The sequence below is a fragment of the Medicago truncatula genome, chromosome 2 (assembly GCF_003473485.1).
Source record: "Medicago truncatula cultivar Jemalong A17 chromosome 2, MtrunA17r5.0-ANR, whole genome shotgun sequence".
Taxonomy (NCBI): domain Eukaryota; kingdom Viridiplantae; phylum Streptophyta; class Magnoliopsida; order Fabales; family Fabaceae; genus Medicago; species Medicago truncatula.
In genome coordinates, this window is record NC_053043.1 from 51,049,211 (window position 1) to 51,067,943 (window position 18,733).

At 32.0% G+C, this 18,733-nt stretch overlaps 2 protein-coding genes across 2 annotated transcripts; one reads left to right on the forward strand and one right to left on the reverse strand.

Moving 5' to 3' along the window:
• Positions 1-6,129: 6,129 nt before the first annotated feature.
• Positions 6,130-9,695, reverse strand: LOC11432036 (uncharacterized). The gene is made up of 6 exons (XM_003597868.4): positions 9,610-9,695; positions 9,332-9,509; positions 9,018-9,104; positions 8,577-8,859; positions 7,230-7,254; positions 6,130-6,486 (listed from the first exon to the last, which is right to left on the reverse strand). The coding sequence occupies exons 2-6, from the start codon at positions 9,492-9,494 to the stop codon at positions 6,331-6,333; spliced, it is 714 nt and encodes a 237-aa protein (XP_003597916.2). The 5' UTR covers positions 9,495-9,509; positions 9,610-9,695; the 3' UTR covers positions 6,130-6,330.
• A 5,925-nt stretch (positions 9,696-15,620) lies between these two features.
• LOC11430702 (uncharacterized) lies at positions 15,621-18,455 on the forward strand. Its single transcript, XM_003597871.4, has 5 exons — positions 15,621-16,043; positions 16,146-16,278; positions 16,909-17,129; positions 17,292-17,465; positions 18,122-18,455. The coding sequence occupies exons 1-5, from the start codon at positions 15,876-15,878 to the stop codon at positions 18,224-18,226; spliced, it is 801 nt and encodes a 266-aa protein (XP_003597919.2). The 5' UTR covers positions 15,621-15,875; the 3' UTR covers positions 18,227-18,455.
• The last annotated feature ends 278 nt before the right edge of the window (positions 18,456-18,733 follow it).

Genomic DNA, 18,733 nt, shown 5'->3' on the forward strand with positions numbered 1-18,733 from the left:
TACGCATAATTGCATTGAGTTTGTTGTATACATGTGATTGATTATTGACTTAAAACTATTTTATTGCAAATAGGATGTGCGTGAACCTTACTTTGAAGCATATGACTTGAATGTATTTTTATTAATTCTTGTTGATTGATAAGTTTTGATATTATCTATTTTATGACATAGTTTCCTGTGCTTTGAGTATGAACCAATTTGGATAAGGAAATTGACCCTCACACTAACATTTTAGGTACCAAAGAAGATGGTCTATGCTTTGAAGTTATTGCCTGAAGTGCGTACATGGGACAAAATTGGGTTTTTAATTGAATTGTAACTTTAGTAGAAACTTTTGAAGGATATTAGTTTAAGAGTTTTAATTAAAATAAGTCAAGCATTTTGTATAGGTTTTGCTAAGAATTTATTATTGATGAAATAAATAAATAGTAGTGTTTTTTTTTTCAGAAAAAGAAAATGATTTAGGCGTAATGTCTTTGGATCAAAATCTGGGGTGTTATAGTCGTAGCCCACCCAAACCCATGAAGGGCTCCGTCCCTGGTGCTCATAGTATAGACGTTGGAGGAATTGGTCACCCATGGTTTAGACGTGAAGAAGATCAATTATTTTTACATGAAATTTATTATTATTATTTCCCTTATTTGGATTTTACTTTTTTTTTTTCAAAAGAAGGATAAAGTGTATGCTTGTGTTTTGTGCTTAAATTGAGCAAGTTTTGTCAAAAAGTTATGGTTTGTCATCATAAAAAGGAGGAGATTGTGAAGAAGATTTCCCTCTTAGACTTGGCAAAATTTTGATGATAACAAACTCACATCACAAAAAAAAAATTGGTGACACCAAGTACCGTTTTACAACTGTTTGGGTAGAATTTGCTATATTCTATGAAAATTCATTATATTTTAAGGAACCCTATAATATATCTTTCTGTGGTGATATATAATTAAAGAAATGTATAATTTAATAATATATTCTTATAGAAAATACTAATTAAATTATTTTTGAATGTCTCAATCATTTAAAATAATTTACAACAAAAATAAAAAAATTATAATAACCAATCATAATCTAGATTAAATTTATTTTGGAACTTCAAAAAATTATTACCAAACAATTTAACTTTTTTATTTTTACAAAACTCTTATTTTTTTAACTTTAACTTTACAAGAGCTTTTAAGCATAAAAAGAAATTGGGCCAAACACGCATTTAGTGGGCTCAAGCATATACTTGAAGGAGACCCTTAAAACGGAGATTACATTAGAGTTTGGTTCGTTCGAGTTTGATATAATGAATACGGTTTTTTCATCCAGATCGATTACACTTGATTGGATGAAATAACGAGTTTGATCAAAACTGACCTAACCAACCCGTGAACACCCCTACTCAATGGTGGAGCCACATTAGAGCTTGGGTGCCGCGGCGCACCCCACCACAAAAAGTTCTAATTTTTTAGATGGGAAATTACTAAAACTTCCTAGACGTTTAAATAAAATTACCTTGTGTTTCACCCTCTTCTCCATCTGAGTAAGCGACTAAGCGTTACTATCATATTTTTAAGTCACTCAACATGCATTGATAATTATTTTGTAATTTTAAGTTATGTAATTTTCTTTTTATGGTCAACTTTGTGCCGATTGATGCTTATTAAAACATCAATCATATATATATATATATATATATATATATTAGTTTATTTTGATGGTCCACCTGAAAAAAAGATTTCTGACTTCGCCCCTGCTCAACTTATTTTGACAATGAAGGGTATAGATGTTGGGAAGCAAAACGCTAGTTGATTAAGGTCCATAATGTAATTGGATATATAGACATTTTAACCTATTATGCCTACTAGAGATGAATTTGATGGAGCATTAGCGCAACTTTTGAAGAAATCACTTTAGTGCACGCAATCCCCTGTACACTTGTCAAATCTCTAAATTTAAACGATGGCAATTAGAGTCAAATTTCTTCTAAATTTTGATCGATGGTATTTTTTTCTAAAAAGTGTATAGTATACAAACTAGTATCAATTAAGTATTTTAATGCTTGGAGAATCTGAACGGTCAGTCCTGTTTAATAGGTGGCAGATGGTTGCTGCTTAATGGAGAAGAAAGGGATAGAATGGAAGAGGGGGAAAAAACTGAGTAGAACATTGCACAACACATGTTGTTTGGCCTTGTCACGAAACTTGCACAAAGACTCGGATCCCTCGTTTTTTATTTTGGGTTGTCACTTGCAATTGACCATTGGTATTTTGTATGGTATTACAACGGTCATGATCTCAACCAGGTTGCAACACTTTTCATCGTCGACGTTGCATAAACAACAGTTAACTTTGCAGTTTGAGAAAAACAAATAGAAAGAAGAACTAAGAGAAGTCACATACCTTAGTTAGGAATTTTACTAATTTTACAGTTGGAATATAAACCATTGGATTAATTAGATTTAATGGTTGAGATTTTGTGTAAGTCTTCTGACTTATGTGTCAATAGATCGTAAGTCATATCTGCATATATTTCTATAGTCACCTTGATTTATTAATGTTTCTTTTAAGTATGGGAGCTTAGTGTAGTTAATTATACAGTTGCATCTTACATAGGTAATCAATCAAGTCCCTCTGGTGAGAAAAATGATGAACTTGAGTCGGTTGACAATAATATTGGTAATCTTCAAGAGAACACCACCTTACACGTCTTTGTCACTAAAAAATCCCTTAGAATTAATTAGGAGTTTCCAAAATCATTTAAAAATGAAGGTTTTCAAGGAAAAAAATTGAGAGGAGGACCAAAGAAGCACAAGCATGAAGATAAGTACGTGTAAAATGAAAAAGCGAGAAATTCATTGGTGTATGCATAAAATATAGTTATATGGTACAAATGATGCATAAAATATAAAATATAGATTATTTTGAAGCTTTTGACAAAAGACAAAAGAAATATCAATGAAGCAATTTGCTTGGTCTTACAATGAGGTTTCAAAACATGATTTTGAGTACTGTAGGGACATTCTTTTGAGTGTGTTTGATCAAATTATATAGAAGATATGTTAAAACACAAGAGTTTAATTGTAATGGAAATCAAATTCGGTCTTACTATGGGAAACAACCAAAAACGTAATGGAAATGATATGTGAGAGTTTCTATCGCTAAAGATAAACAACTAAGACTAGTTGAAAAACTATTTAATGGATGAGGAAAATTACAATGGAGATAATCACCACCAATTTGAACCGAGTCAAACTTTTATTGCCTATAAGTGATTGATATAAATGAGGATGCTAATACATCTTAAAATTTGTAATCATAATAATTTAATTATGCTCTATGCAGCTAAGAAAAGGAAAAGTAGAGTTGCGAACTCAGAATCCAGCTCACATGAGACTGATGCAACTCCTAAAAATGCATCAGGTCTTGTTTCAGATGATGAACATGGAAAGCAGCTTGTTAGGCCTCAAGAGAATGTTTTGAGGGAACAAGAAAGTAGTTTTTCATTTTAGATTGTGATGTGATCCTAAGATGTTCTCCCTTTACAAGAATAATAAATTCATTATGGAATAAAAGAATCAAATTATTTTTGGTTCAAATTGTTATTTTTGTAGGTCATTATGTATCTGTCTTGTATTCATCATATCTAGAGCTCTGATACCACTTGATGAAGGACAAAAATGGTTGTAATTTTGAATTTAGTATATTTGTGAATAATGAAGGATATTTGGATATTAAGATTAAAGAATGATGGAAATAGGCAGAAAATGATAACCAAACAAATTCCCAATCCAAGGAAGATGTTTAATTCGATAGAGGATCGCCACAAGAAACGTGGTTTCTTGATAAGATCAATGCATGGTTCAATCCAGAACCACAAAGAAGCAAAGCTTCACAACACACAAAGTGTATTTTTTTTATCAAAATTCTACCTTTTATTCATTATTTTCGCCCCCTTTAAATAGGTAATAGGCTAGAATGCTGAAAAGCTTACAATTATATCAAGATTAATGAAATAACTCTTATGTGGCTAATTATTGCAAGGAAATGTTACAAATTTATTGGTTTTGATTTAGGTGGCTATTACTTTTGGACAATTTTCAGCGTCCTCTCTCCTCCACTTTATGCTCTTCAACTACATTAATTGTGTTTCACCTTTTTATTTGCTCCAGCTCCTTCATTTAATCACGTCCTCCAGTTTAATCCCATTTTACACCATGATATATGCCGATTTTGCTTCTGAGTCCAACATATGAAATGTAGATGAATTTGTACCCTTTCCAACGCTTCAAAGATCACCTCAATCGGAGTTCCAGAGCTCTAGATATGATGAATACAAGACAGATACATAATGACCTACGAAAATAACAATTTGAACCAAAAATAATTTGATTCTTTTATTCCATAATGAATTTATTATTCTTGTAAAGGGAGAACATCTTAGGATCACATCATACTCTCCCTCTTCAAGAGAATTCGACCTCGAATTTATAGCTTGAATACCTCCTGGGTCGAAAACAATTATATTGAATCCATCACATGTAGCTTTAAATTTAAAGAGCACTTCACTTTTATTGGAAGAATTTTTTTGTTTTTCATTCCCTTTTGATTCGTGGAAATAATCTTTGTTTCGAATCTCATAATTTTCTTCCACTTGTTGAGAAAAAATTTCTTCATTGACTTTGTTTCTCTCCTTTTTCTCTTCTTTTCTCTCGACTTCTTCAACACCTACTTTTCTCTCTTCTTTTTCATTTACTTCTTCTTTTTCATCACATTCTTCTTTTTCTTCTTTTTCCTTCCTTTTTACTTCTTCCTCGTGACTTTCTTTTTCTTCTATCTCTTTTTTATAATCATTTTGGATTTGAAAGAGATTTTCCTCTAGTATTTTAGCAATATCAGCCATTCCTCTATCAATCCTTTCCATCCTTTCCTTCTTTCTATTTTCTCTTTCCCTTTCTCTTTGCAATATTTTTTCACCTTCTATCTTTTCCACCTTCTTTCTTTGTATTTCTCTAAGATGATAAGAAGGTGCATAACGCCTCCTCATCATTCTTTTCATTTCCTCCCAAGTTTCAATGGGTGGCTCTCCATACCTCCTTCTTTCCTTAATGGTCTGATCCCACCACACTAATGCATAATCCTTAAATTCAAGAGCTGCAACCTGCACTTTTTGAACATTAGAGAAAGTGTTGCATTGAAAAAATTGTTCGATTTTGTTTTCCCACTCTAGATATGCATCTGAATCTCTTTGCCCTCGAAAAAATGGAACTTTGATTTTTTTGTCACTATATCTTTCCATTTTTTTTTTTCTAGCAATCAAAGAGAGATTAAAATGAAGAAAAGAAATGATAACAATGGAAACAAATTTCAAAACTGAAACAAATTTTTTTTCCCAAACGAAACCGTGCTCTGAATACCACTTGATGAACACTATTTTGTGAAAATTGTTCATATTTGACTTTTAATCATGAATTGATAAAAGTTGCTTGCTGAAAGATTAATTAAAGGCACAAAACACAAGAAATGAACTAAAAATATTGTTAATGAAAGGGTGTGCCAACAAGAAACGAAAATTATGTATTGGGATTAATTTTGACAATGATTTGAGTTGAAAAAAATGAGAATTTGGTTTTGAATTGCTCTTTAGGTTCTGGATTGGACCTAGTATTGATCATATCAAGAATCCTTTCTTGTGGTGATCTTCATTCCATAGACTTATCATTTTCTAGGATTAGAAAGTGTGGCGTCCCTAAACTCTCCATTCCATTTCTTGTTTGAAACCATAGATCAGCCTAAACACCAATTCAAAACCAAATTCTCATTTTTTCAACTCAAATCATTGTCAAAATTAATCCCAATACATAATTTTCGTTTCTTGTTGGCACACCCTTTCATTAACAATATTTTTAGTTCATTTCTTGTGTTTTGTGCCTTTAATTAATCTTTCAGCAAGCAACTTTTATCAATTCATGATTAAAAGTCAAATATGAACAATTTTCACAAAATAGTGTTCATCAGATTGTTCTTCAAAGAAGGGGTCAAATTTAGGATGAGAGCAGCTGGTTACTTCTCAACAGAATGGTTTGAAAGAAAAAACAGAATGTTCAATGACCGGAAATGAAAGATCAAATTAAAAATGGTGAATGCAATAGAAGAGCAACCATATTCAAAGATGTCATTCATTTCAATGTTGTGTAAGGGAATGAGTCGCTCGAGTTTTTAAAGAGCCAGAAAGGTTATCTCAAAATACAATCTAGAAAGTTAACATACAACTTATAACACAAACAAAAAGACTCCATTTCTTAACCAAGACAACCTCTTAATTGATTTCACCACTTCCCCCCAAATATCTTTACTCAGGCAATGCTTCAGCAGTTTCCTCGCCTTCATCTTGTTTTATCATGACAGATCCAACATCTGGCATCCTGAGCTGTTGAGCAGATTTAATAAGGCCATAAACATTTCTCTTATGATCTTTCACGTCCATCACAATTGGAGCATCATCCTCCTAAATTAAAAAATATATAAAATTAATTCGGAAGAACAAATTGAGACACACACACACACACAAAAAAACATAAACGAATCTAATCTTAGATACATATCACTTGAAATATGCAATGTGAACTTTTGTGAAAAAGAAACACTAAATTTAGAGAGACCAAAATTTGAAGAAAGTTTTTAAAGAGACTAAAATATAAAAGTTGATTCCGTCAAAAAATTAAAAAGTTAACATACTTAGAGAAACCACAAACTTTTTTTTTTTTTTTGTCAACTAGCCTAGTTGCTAAAATTTCACTTTTTATAGTGAATAAGGGGGGTTGTCTATGGTTTGAACTTCAGCCCCTGCATATAACAATACATCGACCTAGCCAACCGAGCTATGCTCACGAGGACAAACCACAAACATATTTATTCAAAATAATGTCACTAAATTGCATACAACATTTTGTTTCAAATTACTTTTATTAAATTAAATGATACAGTAATAAAACTAAGCTTATATTGCATACCAAATAGTACGTTTTAATATTTTTTAATAATTTTATATATAAAGTATTTATTAATTTTCAAAGAAATGCTTAAACTAAACACATTTTCAATATGGAAATAGGAAATGAAAATAAAAACAATGACATAAAAACAAATATATACATACATATGTATGTGTATATATATATATATATATATATATATATATATATATATATATATAGATATGAAAAATATTGTATAAAGAACCTCACTTACCAGCTGCATGAGAGTGCCATTGTACCTGAACAAAACAAGCGCAGTTAAAAGACCCATAATTATGTAAACAAGAACCAAATGAGCATATATGCTAAATCATATAAATCATATAGAAGGTTCTCCAAGAGGTTATATAGACAGAATTGACAGAACTGGAAATACAAAAAATTATGAAAAGAAGAAAAGCAAATAGATATTTTTGTTAGGAGTTAGCTAACATCCAGACTAGCCTTATCCCCTTTTTCGTTGAACAAAAAACTCAATTGATATTCAAATGAAATGTAAAGTAGCTGAGTGCAAAATGGTAGACTACATAATATTCCTTCTAAGACAGAGAATTATATATTCACAGCCCAAGCATCAAGCCTGTACAATTCATCACCCATTGCTGAAAAGATTAATAAGAGACAAAAGTCACTGTCCAGCGGATCTCCACCACCCCGCAACCCCTATCCGGACAAAGGTTCCTCTAGCCTTGTTCACGCAGACCTGCCCCACCATTCATTTACCAACAACTTACCTACAGATGGGGGGGAATGCCACACAAACAGGCAATTCTACTACCACCAACGAGTGGAATGGAGAGGAAAGCTAAGAGTTGAAACAGAGAAAGGCGGGGAGTATAAATCGACGATATAAGATTCCGGCAACTCTAATATTGCCGCCAAAATGTTCAGTGGCCGGTGGGGAAGGTGGAGCACAGGTTGGGGTGGAATGGTTAAATGCATAAATTATGTGGCCGTAAAATAATTACTTTGATCGAAACCACTAATATGTACTTATTAAATTTATTTCTTTATATATAGACAAGGATTGTCTAGTTTTTCAAGAGAAAAAAGGGAATATGGCTAAAAGCCCCATGGTAGGGGGGATGTTAACTTTTCTGTTTTTAATATATACGAACACATTACAGGGGAAATTTGAAAACAAGTTTACAAAAAGAACAAGAAGAATGTGCTGATAATGTTTTTAAATATAAACCCAAATTGCATAGGAACAGATGAAAAAGATCATAAAATAATAAATGGGAACGAAAGGGAAACAACCGAATAAAAAGCAAAGCAAAGCTAAAATTACAATGTAAGCAAATTAGTGGGAGGGGCAAGACACAGGCATGCTGTTCTGAAATATCAAAATGTCAAGCATGAACATATTCAGGACAGGACGCACGCTAAACGTGGCAAATTAAAAACCCCAAATGACAAGCTACGAAAAAATGAGGCTAAACATATGGTATGGTAAAGGGGGGGGGGTGGAAAGCATTGCTATGTATCAAATAATTTGAGATGCAAAGAAACATATTGAAAAAATGAGAAACAATCTGGTGATAAGATTAAAATAAATTACCAAGTACTGGTCCCTTCCATCCTGATTATAATAACCTTTTTTAAATCCAACTCTCTTTTTCCAAATCCAAACACCCGGGCTTCGAAAGTTGCATATTCCACGTCAGCATTGCTGGCTTGAAAGGTGATACCGTAAAGGAAACCGTTAACATATCGCGAAGTAAACGTATCAACAACGACCAATTGGTAGTGGTTCTGAGTTTGTGAATTATAATCCCGTATTGCCAAAGTGGCACATTTGGTTATCCTATCCTTTTTGGTAGGATCTTTGATCTCATTAAAATCTGATAGAAAAGTAGAGAAAGGAAAAATTAATCATAGATGATTAAATTAGCTACAATGGAACACATTATCATGTTATTAATCATCTTCCAACAAGAATATATATCCATTGAATTGCAGCAGGGAATGAATAGTGAATCAACATAACCAACAGACTCACCACTTGATTGAAGAACTGAGCTTCTTCTTCTGCGGGGTTTCAGAGCAGCAGAGGACGAAGGAGGATGTTGCATTTTTTGATGTACGTCTGAGAGAGAATAATAAAGAAGAAGCAATTATGAATTATGATATTTAAAGAAGAAATTAGTGATAAGTGTGAATTGGGGCTTAGGGTTTGTTCAATTTCTCAAAATCCCTAAGCCCCCAATTCACAGCGGAACACATTATCATCTTCCATTAACAAACAACATTGAGAATAGTGAATGAAACATAACGAACGAACAACAGAACAATATAAATGTTAAACTCACTCACCAGGTGGTGGTGACCTTCGAGCACGAAGACTCAATAGACGAAGACGAAATCTGCTGACTATTTCCAAGGGGGTGGTAGGAGCAGCAGAAGACGAAGACGAAGACGAAGGATGATGTTCCATTTTTTGAAGTAAGTCTGAGAGTTTGTTCAATTCCATTTCCATGATTTCTCAAAATCCCTAAGCCCCAATTCAAAAAGGTTACAAACCCTAAGCCCCAATTCACAGAACAAGCAAGAAAATTATTATGAATGGAAAACGAGTGAATGAAAATAAATACCTTTGGTGAAGAAAGAACGCGGGAGCTATCAACTCTTAAAACGCGATGAGCGAGTAACTGAAAACCTAATGATGATGAGTGTATATATATATATCGTTTATTTAATGAGTTTTTTTAATTACACCCTGTTTAATCCTGGTTACACTTCAAAATGACAAAATTACTCTTTCATAAAATTTAAGTTTCAAAAAGCCTCTTCCTTTTTCTCGGTTACACCCCAAAACCCCTCTTTAGTTTAAGTAGATCAGTTTAAGTAGGTCATGTAAATTGAGTTTAAGTGTACATACTTAAACTTAGGTTAAGTAAGTCATGTAAACTTAGTTTAAGTGGGTCATGTAAACTGAGTTTAAGTGTACATATTTAAACTCAGTTTAAGTGTACATCTAAAAGTTCAACTTTGCTCAATGATTCTACGTAATCTCAATTTAAGTATGTACATGTAAACTAAGTTTAAGTAAGTCATGTAAACTAAGTTTAAGTAGGTTACGTAAACTAAGTTTACATGAACCTACTTAAACTGAATTTAAGTTAACCTCAACAATGTAAAATTGAAACCGTTGTACAGTACAGTTGAACAAGAAGAAAATTGAAACTAGCATTATTGAAAAAGAAGAAGAAATTCGCAATCGAATATGAATGAAAAATATTTTGATTCACTCTTTAATCTTCCATAACAGAGATTGATTGAACATCAGATTTGATTGATCGTTTCAAGGTGAAAGAGAGTGGAATTTTATAGTGACAATGAATGAAATCAAGATATTAAGATAATTTATATAAAAGGGCAATTTTGGTATTTTTAAAAACTTTTAAGAAAATTTGGGTGTAACCAGAAATATATGGGGTGTAAATAGAAAAACTCTTATTTAATTTGCCGTTTCGTCAATTACTTCTTAAAATTAACAAAACTCCAATTACTTTCTGAAATTACATATTGTTAATCAATTTACCCCTCCGTCAACAAATTTATGTTAGTTTAAGAGTGGTGCTTGGGCCTTGATGACATCTACATGCATTGATTGTTGGTATATTTATCTTTATGTAGATGTTTTTTCATCAAAGATCATAACTAAATTGTTGTAGGTTTTTAAGGGAATTGGGATTTTTTAGCTTTTTAATTTAAATTAATGTTTCCAATTTACAATAACTATTTAATAAGTTTTATTTTGTCAAATTCAAATATCAGGCAATTCAAGCATTTTAATTAATATGTATGATGCACGCTTATTCTTTATGTGAAGAAAAATGACCATGCATACTCTGTGCTTTCAATATAGAGAAAAGCTCCTATAAGATACTGGTTAATCCTGCATCATCGTTCAGCTCTAAAATCTCCACTATAAATATATTAATGTTTTGAAACTCAACTTACTTGAATCTTACTATGTCATTTTGTCCCAGATTAATGGAAGATTAATGAGATTTTGTAGTTGGTCTGCTCGGTTGTTTTTGTTGTGTCATTCTTCGGCTGTCATGTCTTCACCGGTGTTTTTGCAGTGGTTAGAATGGTTTATGTGTCTCAGAAGTTGGAATTGGATCAAGCTGCTTGAGCGTTGTTCGATACACAACAATTGGTGAAATACTTCTCTGCAATCGCGGTATAGTAGAATCTACATATATTAGGACTTTTGTTGGTATCTTGAGATGTTTAGGGTCTAATCGTTCAAGTATATGGTGTGATGTTAATTGGCTTGAATAATTCTAGTTGTTGTTGAATTTAAATAATTAAGTGATGGTCCTTATTTAGTGCGGTAACATTTTGGAATTGACTTAGTACACTTGGATTTTATCTTAGTAAATCGGTTTCATTTGTCTTATTCAAACAGATAGTAAGGATTTAAAAAAACAGTACTCAATCCGTGCGAAGGACGCAACCTTCGTTCTCAAATTTACGAAGAATAGCAATGTTTCGTAATTTGAACATCTTTCCTTTAAAGATTTTTTTAAAAAAAATACGTAATTCAACTCGTGCGAAGCACGAGTTTGTAACTAGTATAGGAAGAAAAAAGGGTCTCTATGTTTTTGTATTATGAGTGGTTGTTAACCCTCTAGACATTACTTACACTAAATATGAATATTTTTTAAGTTAAAATTCAAATTTGGATTTGCCACATTATGAAAAAACTTCACTCCTTTGAAAATGGCCAAATCTTATGTTTATTATTATTAGGCTTAATTGAACTCCCGGTCCCTTAATTTAATTTTTTTTGTCAAATTGGTCCCATAACTATTAAAATCATCAATTTGGTCCTTTATCTTTGTTTTCGTCTGCAATTTGAACCAATTTTGATAATTTCAATCCCCTAAAAAACAAGACCGTTGGATTATAGAGGTTTACCAGATTTCACAGTGTATCACCAACACCTGATTTTTTTTCATCCAACATTTCAAAACTCAACAACTAAACTTTTTCCCCTTTCTTCATAATCTTCAACCTCACCTTCATCACCTTAGAACCCAGAAATTCAGAAATTTAAAATAAAAAAAAAAACTCCATTTTCATTACCAGAACCAAAAAATTGTAGAACAAAACAAAATTCCAGCAACATAAAACCAATTTCATAGTAAATTCACCTTAAGATTTTGAATTTCTTTAAAATTTGGCTTGGCTAGCGAAATCCAGCAACATAAAACCAATTCCATTTTGATTTGCACAAAATTCATAGCAAAATCATACCCAGATTGATGTGGATCCAACAAGGATTCACCATACAAGGATCTTTGACCTAAGTGAAAATTTCTTGAATTGAGATAGAAAATGAAGGAAAATGATAGAAAATCTAAGAAAATTGACCAAACTAGTAATAGAAAGAACACATACAAATGGAATTAGATGAGAAGTGGGAAGAACGATCGCCACATTCAAGATGAACGATAAGATCGAATCGCGGATCCGCCACAAGAATAAGATGCTCTTGATAAGGATCTAGAATTGGTTCATCCAAGAACCTAGAAGAGCAATTCTAACTCTCCCTTCAATCAAAGATTGAAAATATCAAATTGTATTAACCTCCCTCAAAATGATAACAAAGTTGTTATTTATACCTACTCATTGGCCATCACCTATAAGGCCCAATAAGGAACTAGAAAAACAAGGAGCATTATACAACTCCAAATTAAAAGTAATCTAAATTTTAAAACCAAACTATTTATTACAAACAAAATTTGTTATATCTACAAGAATCAAAAACTTATTCAATTCTTATATAATTCAGAGACTAGATATCGAGGGGTAAAAATATAACTCAATTAGATACATATGAGAATATTTTTTTAGTACCCTACTTTTTGCAAAAAAAACACAAAACTGCCATACTTTTTCGAAAAATTGTATAAATGCCTTACTTTTTCTAGAAATTCTGTCACCACACAACCTCAAGTTGCGGGGTACCCTCAAAAGTGACAAATTTTTTGTCTTTATTATACCCCACAACTCCAAGTTGCGGGGTACTTTCTTTATTTATTTATTTTTTTGAATTTTTTAAATAGGAAGCAAGATGGACTTGCGAGGTATTTTTTGCTTTTTTTTAAAAAAAAAAAAAAATTAAATACCCCACAACTTGGAGTTTTGTGGTACCTTGTGATGTCCAATCAACGCAGACCACTTGGGAAATAGGGTTTTGAAGCAAATTTTTGAATTTTATAATTAATTAAAATATATTATTTCATCTACTATAAATACTTTCTTTCATCTTTCAATTTATCACACCATTTCATCTTCTATTCTTACATTCATCTTCTTTTAACCTTATTTTCTCATTTTCACAATGCTGAATGCAATATGTTTCACCGTTAAATTTGCGCATATAAATCGACCGTTCAGCGGTTGGATGTTAGATCCGGTTGATACGCTATCAGAATTAAATGATGTTTTCAACTACTTTTTCTACTTGTCAAATGATCCTACTCGAAGGGTGAAACGTATTGTACATGTAGAACCGTACTACTCGTTGGATGATGTCCACAATGATTGGAAGTTAAGGTATGATTGTAAGACTCTTGAAAATGACATTGAAGTGGAGCTTATGTTTCGATGGAGAACAAACACAGAAGACCCGTTGTACTTGTTCGTTGAAAGTGAAATTAATGTCGAGTAGCTTATGGTAGTACTACAACCAACCAACACCAACATACCTACTATCTCATTTCTCTTCGGATGCATTGAACTCCAATGAACAATTTCTGGATATGGAATGACCAACAAGGAAACACGATGTGTCGTTGACGTTGGGTTATGGTAGTTAGACACAATCAACTACAGATAACAACGATGAAATCCAACATGACGCTCAAGTAATTCGTCAAAGAAATCGTCGAAGACGAGGGTGTGGGACATGAGGGCATTTGTAATAATGGTAGATTTTATGGTTATTTTATTTGTTAAATAATTTTTGTTAGTTTATTAAAATTAAGTTTTTTCTATTTGTTTTTATCATTTTATAAACCTAACGTGGGATGCAAGGTGGCACGGAAAACATCACAAGCTACCACACAACTCCAAGCTGTGGGTATGTAAATTTAAAAAAAAAAACAAAAAATACCTCGCAAGTCCATCTTGCTTGCTATTTAAAAAATTCAAAAAAATAAATAAATAAAGAAAGTATCCCGCAACTTGGAGTTGTGGAGTATAATAAAGATAAAAAATTCGTTACTTTTGAAGGTACCCCACAACTTGAGGTTGTGTGGTGACATAGGTTTCAGAAAAAGTAGGGTATTTATACAAGATTTCGAAAAGTAGGGGCATTAAAAAAAAAAATTCTACATATGAGCTATATTATTATTATTTTTTTTGACGGAAACATATGAGCTATATTATGATGATCAATATAGTCGAATACGTACGAAGTGATATGTTTGTTGACAATATTATTTTCTTGTGCGTTGTAACTTTTCTCCCCCTTTTTTAAACCTCACACCATCATCAAATTTAAAATTGAATACATTAAATAAGAATGTTTCTACCGATCCCTCTCTCTCTCTCCATACTCCCACTCAACAGTCACCATTACTTCTTTAATCTTAGTTTATTTCTCTTTTTCGTTAACAAAGGAGGAATGATTTATAGACAACTTTTAACTTGACATACTCCCCTCCGTTTTAAAATATACTCCTTTTTATTCTGTCTCAAAATATAAGTAAAAAAGATAAACTTTTATGTTATTATTATATTTTTTAAATAAATCATCTTTTCCAATGTAAAATTAAATACAAATTGCATTCAATTTGTTCTCCTATTTATTTTCTCCATAATTTTTAACCAATGAGAATTATTTTTACATCTTTCCATTAAACTTATTCCAAGGAGAACACAAAAAATTATACCTCAAATCACTAAGTGTTAATTTTCTTAATAAGTGTGAATTAATGTTGTTTGCTTATAAATTAGGACGGAGGAAGTAAGTTGTTTTTTCTTCACGTCCACTTAAAATAATGATTTTCACTTATTTTTAGGTGTCTCTTTCATTATTTCGTCGTATTGGTGTGAGGTTGTCTTGTTTCGTCGTTACAATGCACATCATCTTGCTTTTCCATCTTGTTGCCATGTTTTTTCTATTCAAAATGTCAAACTATATTCGATCTAATGTTAATTCAATCAATAACGCTGTCAAAATTACATAAAAAAACATGATATTTCAAACACACTTTAATTTCATCATATTTGATGTTACAAGTTTGTTTTCAAATTCATTTAACAATATTGAATTTTTAATTGTATAATTATATTCAATATACCATACCAATTGGAAATGAATGGAATTTCATTTTTCCTTTCTAAAAAAAAGTAAAAGAAAGAAATAATATTTAGATTTTAAAATTGGCAAAATAAATAAATAAAATCTTTTAAATAGTGTGGCTTGAATGAAAATTCTTATACTATTCCCTCCGGTCCTATTTATAAGAGAATTTTAAGTTAACAAAAGTTGATGTATCTAGTTAAAAATTCAGTCCAAATACATTCATTTATGTTGACCTAAATTACCGGAGGTAGTATTAAATAAGAGAATGTGACGACATAAACAATAAAGAAGGAAACTTAGATCGTAGGGCAGACGATAGATAACCCTGGATTGATGATTTTCTAACATTCCATCATCCCGAAGAGACGAATCTTTCTCGGAGCGGATACCGAATTTTCAAATAAAAACAATCTAATAACCCTATCTCTCAATTTTTTCGATTGAATTGGTACATTGTTGCAGAACAAGGAAATACAGAAAAAGAGGAAGAAGAAGAAAATAGAAAAGACGAGGACGCAGTTTTGAACGATGTCTGCTGCGGTGTGTGGAAGCAAGAGATCTTTCTTTGAAGACCTTCCTCCTTCACCACCAGTTTCTTCAACCAAGAGGCTTCGTTGTTCCTCTTCTCCGATTCGTCTTTCTTTTCCTACCCTAATTGATCATCTTCGTAATCTCTTTCCCAACATGGATGATCAGGTATGTTTTTTCAATTTTTCTATATTTTTTCAACTATTTATTTATTTCTCAAATGATAATTGATTCATGGAATGTGCGTGCTTATTTTTTTTTTTGTTTCAGATCATTGAAAGAGCGTTACAGGAATGTGGCAATGATTTAGATGCTGCTATTAAGAGCTTGCACGGGCTTTGCTTAGGATCTGCTGATGAAAATTCTGTACTTGCTCCACAACCTGATGCTGCAGTTGAAACAGGTTGTTGGATTTCGATAGGATTCTTTTAAATGTTCGTCAATCAATTAGAGATCATCAATTTTAGGGCCTGTTTGTTATTGATTATAAATAAGCAATTTTGATATTCCATGGTTTAGATACATTTTTTTTAGAGATTTTTGAAAAAGCAGAAGTTGTGTTGTGTTTGTTTACCTTAGTGAAAGAAAATCATTATTTCTTTTAAAATAACCAGTTATAAATAAATGATTTTATGGAGAAGCTACTCAAAACAGCTTTCTCGTTTGAACCAGGTTTTTAGAAATATGATATATGATAGAGCATTTCTGCTTTGTATGTGATAAGGCATGGTTGTTGTTGTTAATGTCCAGATTCTCATTTTTTTTTTTTTTAAACTTGTAACAGACAATGAAAACTTCTATAAGTGATTGTTTTGTTTAAAAAAGTGATATTTTTTCACAAGAAAAAGCTGTAACAAACTCTTGATTTATAGCCGAAACATATTCTCTAATAGGATGTTTTATATATTTCAATTGGATGTTCATGTAGTGATAGTGTTCTTTGTTATGCAATGAAATTTCTTTAATGGCGTTTTGTGTGTTGATAACAATTTAAAATGAGTTTTTAATGAATTAATTTCGGAATAACTTGTAGGTGTTTTTGAAAACAACGGGGATGCTTCTGCTTCTGGGAACCAGCCTGCTGAAAACAATCTTCCCGCTGATGGACCTGGATGGATCAACTTGTTTGTTAGTGAAATGTCATGTGCCACTAGTGTTGACGATGCTAGAGCCCGTGCTGCTAAACTGCTTGAGGTTTTGGAGAAATCGATCAGCACACATGCGAGTTCTGGGGAAATAACTGATCTTCAAAAGGTATGTGTTTGGGCTGTAATTACCTTTCTTAATGGGACAACAATTGTCTTGCTATAATTTGGTATTGGGAGTTTGGAATACAATTATGGAGTGGACTTGTTTGTTGTGAAAAATGATTATGGATTGTAAGTGTTGAACTTGTATAATGGTTTTTATTTTCAGGAAAATTTGATGTTGAAATATCAGATTGAAGTCTTGACTAAGGAGAGAAATTGTTTTAAAAGTGCTTTTAGAATCCAGCTTGAACGCCTTTCTGATTATGAGGATAAAGACCGAGAGTTGCAACAGTTGAAGCAGTTGGTGTCTCAATACCAGGAACAGATCAGAACTCTTGAGGTTAGCAATCATCTTTATTCCTCTTCTGTACTTGATCAAAAGCACTTCAATTATTCACATATTTGGTTTGATCATTTCAGAAATTCAACCGCTATCTAGTTTTTATATATACTTTGAATTCCTTTCCTTTGTGAAATGGTAGAGAAATAGAGGAAATAATTTTAAATAGAAATGACTTAATGTTAATGAATAATGACGATGATCATGGAGACTTAACCACATGGGAAGACTTAACCAATGGAAGTGAATCTAAGGGATTTGTATTAGCTGCTATGTGTTCTTCCCATGTGGTTAAGTCTTGGTAGTAAATCCACTATCTATGATCAATCACTAGTCTTTCAAGTGAAGGTAGGAATTTTCTGTTTACTGGTCATCAACAAATTTCCTCCAACCTGTTCTGCATGACTCTGGTTCTGTTATGTTGAAAGAGTGTGTGCTGTGGGGCCAATACTTGATTCATCTATTACATCTGAACATAAGATAGTACATTTTTCTGAAAAGGTTCCATTGTCTTAGACAAAAGGATTACTGAACTGGGGAAAATTGGTGGATGAAAATTCTAAGATGAACAACACCCTTCTCCATTTTTTTTTTGTATTACAAAAACTTGTATGCATATGCTGATGAATGCGATTTCTCTATGGCTTTGTTTACAGGTTAACAACTATGCCTTGCAAATGCATCTGAATCAGGCACAAAAATACAACAACCCTTTTCCTGGGCGTTTCCCCCCGATGGCTTCTAATGCAATCAGCGGGTAGAATAGCACAGTCGAGGCAGTTAAATAGCTGTATCGGGTTAATTTATTATGTATCTGGTGTTTTATTTTTCCAAAAGAAGTATTTATTGTTTCTTGTTACAGTTTGTGTAGCTCCTGTAGGCCAAGGAAATGTAGCTATTCTTAGTTCAGGGGTGAATCTATCTTATCAACCTGGAATAGAACTGATAATAATATTCTTCAGTTAATTCAATTATTTATTCTTCACTGAATCCATCTCTAGAATTGTGTGTACTATAATTACTAAGAATGTTAAAATTAAATATCAGTTTATTACCTTCACAATACTGCAACAAATTGTTCAAAAAAAAAAAATTACTACAACAGATTGTGTTTTTTTTTTTTGCTCTATTATTTTCAGTTATCAATATAGCAGTGGTTGTTCAATACACGATTATCTTGATTTCCATTATATATGTCTGATCTAATGATAATCGCTTGACCATGAACAAAGCCTTAATTGTATCACTTCATAAATCATGGTTAATGA

What these genes read in the sequence shown, in the direction of transcription:
- LOC11432036 (XM_003597868.4), bottom strand. Translation starts at nt 9,494, where the DNA reads ATGGAAATGGAATTGAACAAACTCTCAGACTTACTTCAAAAAATGGAA. An exon ending in TCGAAGGTCACCACCACCTG is followed by an intron (nt 9,105 to 9,331) that starts GTGAGTGAGTTT and finishes ATTCTCTCTCAG; the next exon opens with ACGTACATCAAAAAATGCAA. An exon ending in ATGGCACTCTCATGCAGCTG is followed by an intron (nt 6,487 to 7,229) that starts GTAAGTGAGGTT and finishes TTTTTAATTTAG; the next exon opens with GAGGATGATGCTCCAATTGT.
- LOC11430702 (XM_003597871.4), top strand. Translation starts at nt 15,876, where the DNA reads ATGTCTGCTGCGGTGTGTGGAAGCAAGAGATCTTTCTTTGAAGACCTT. An exon ending in AAATAACTGATCTTCAAAAG is followed by an intron (nt 17,130 to 17,291) that starts GTATGTGTTTGG and finishes TTTTATTTTCAG; the next exon opens with GAAAATTTGATGTTGAAATA. An exon ending in AACAGATCAGAACTCTTGAG is followed by an intron (nt 17,466 to 18,121) that starts GTTAGCAATCAT and finishes CTTTGTTTACAG; the next exon opens with GTTAACAACTATGCCTTGCA.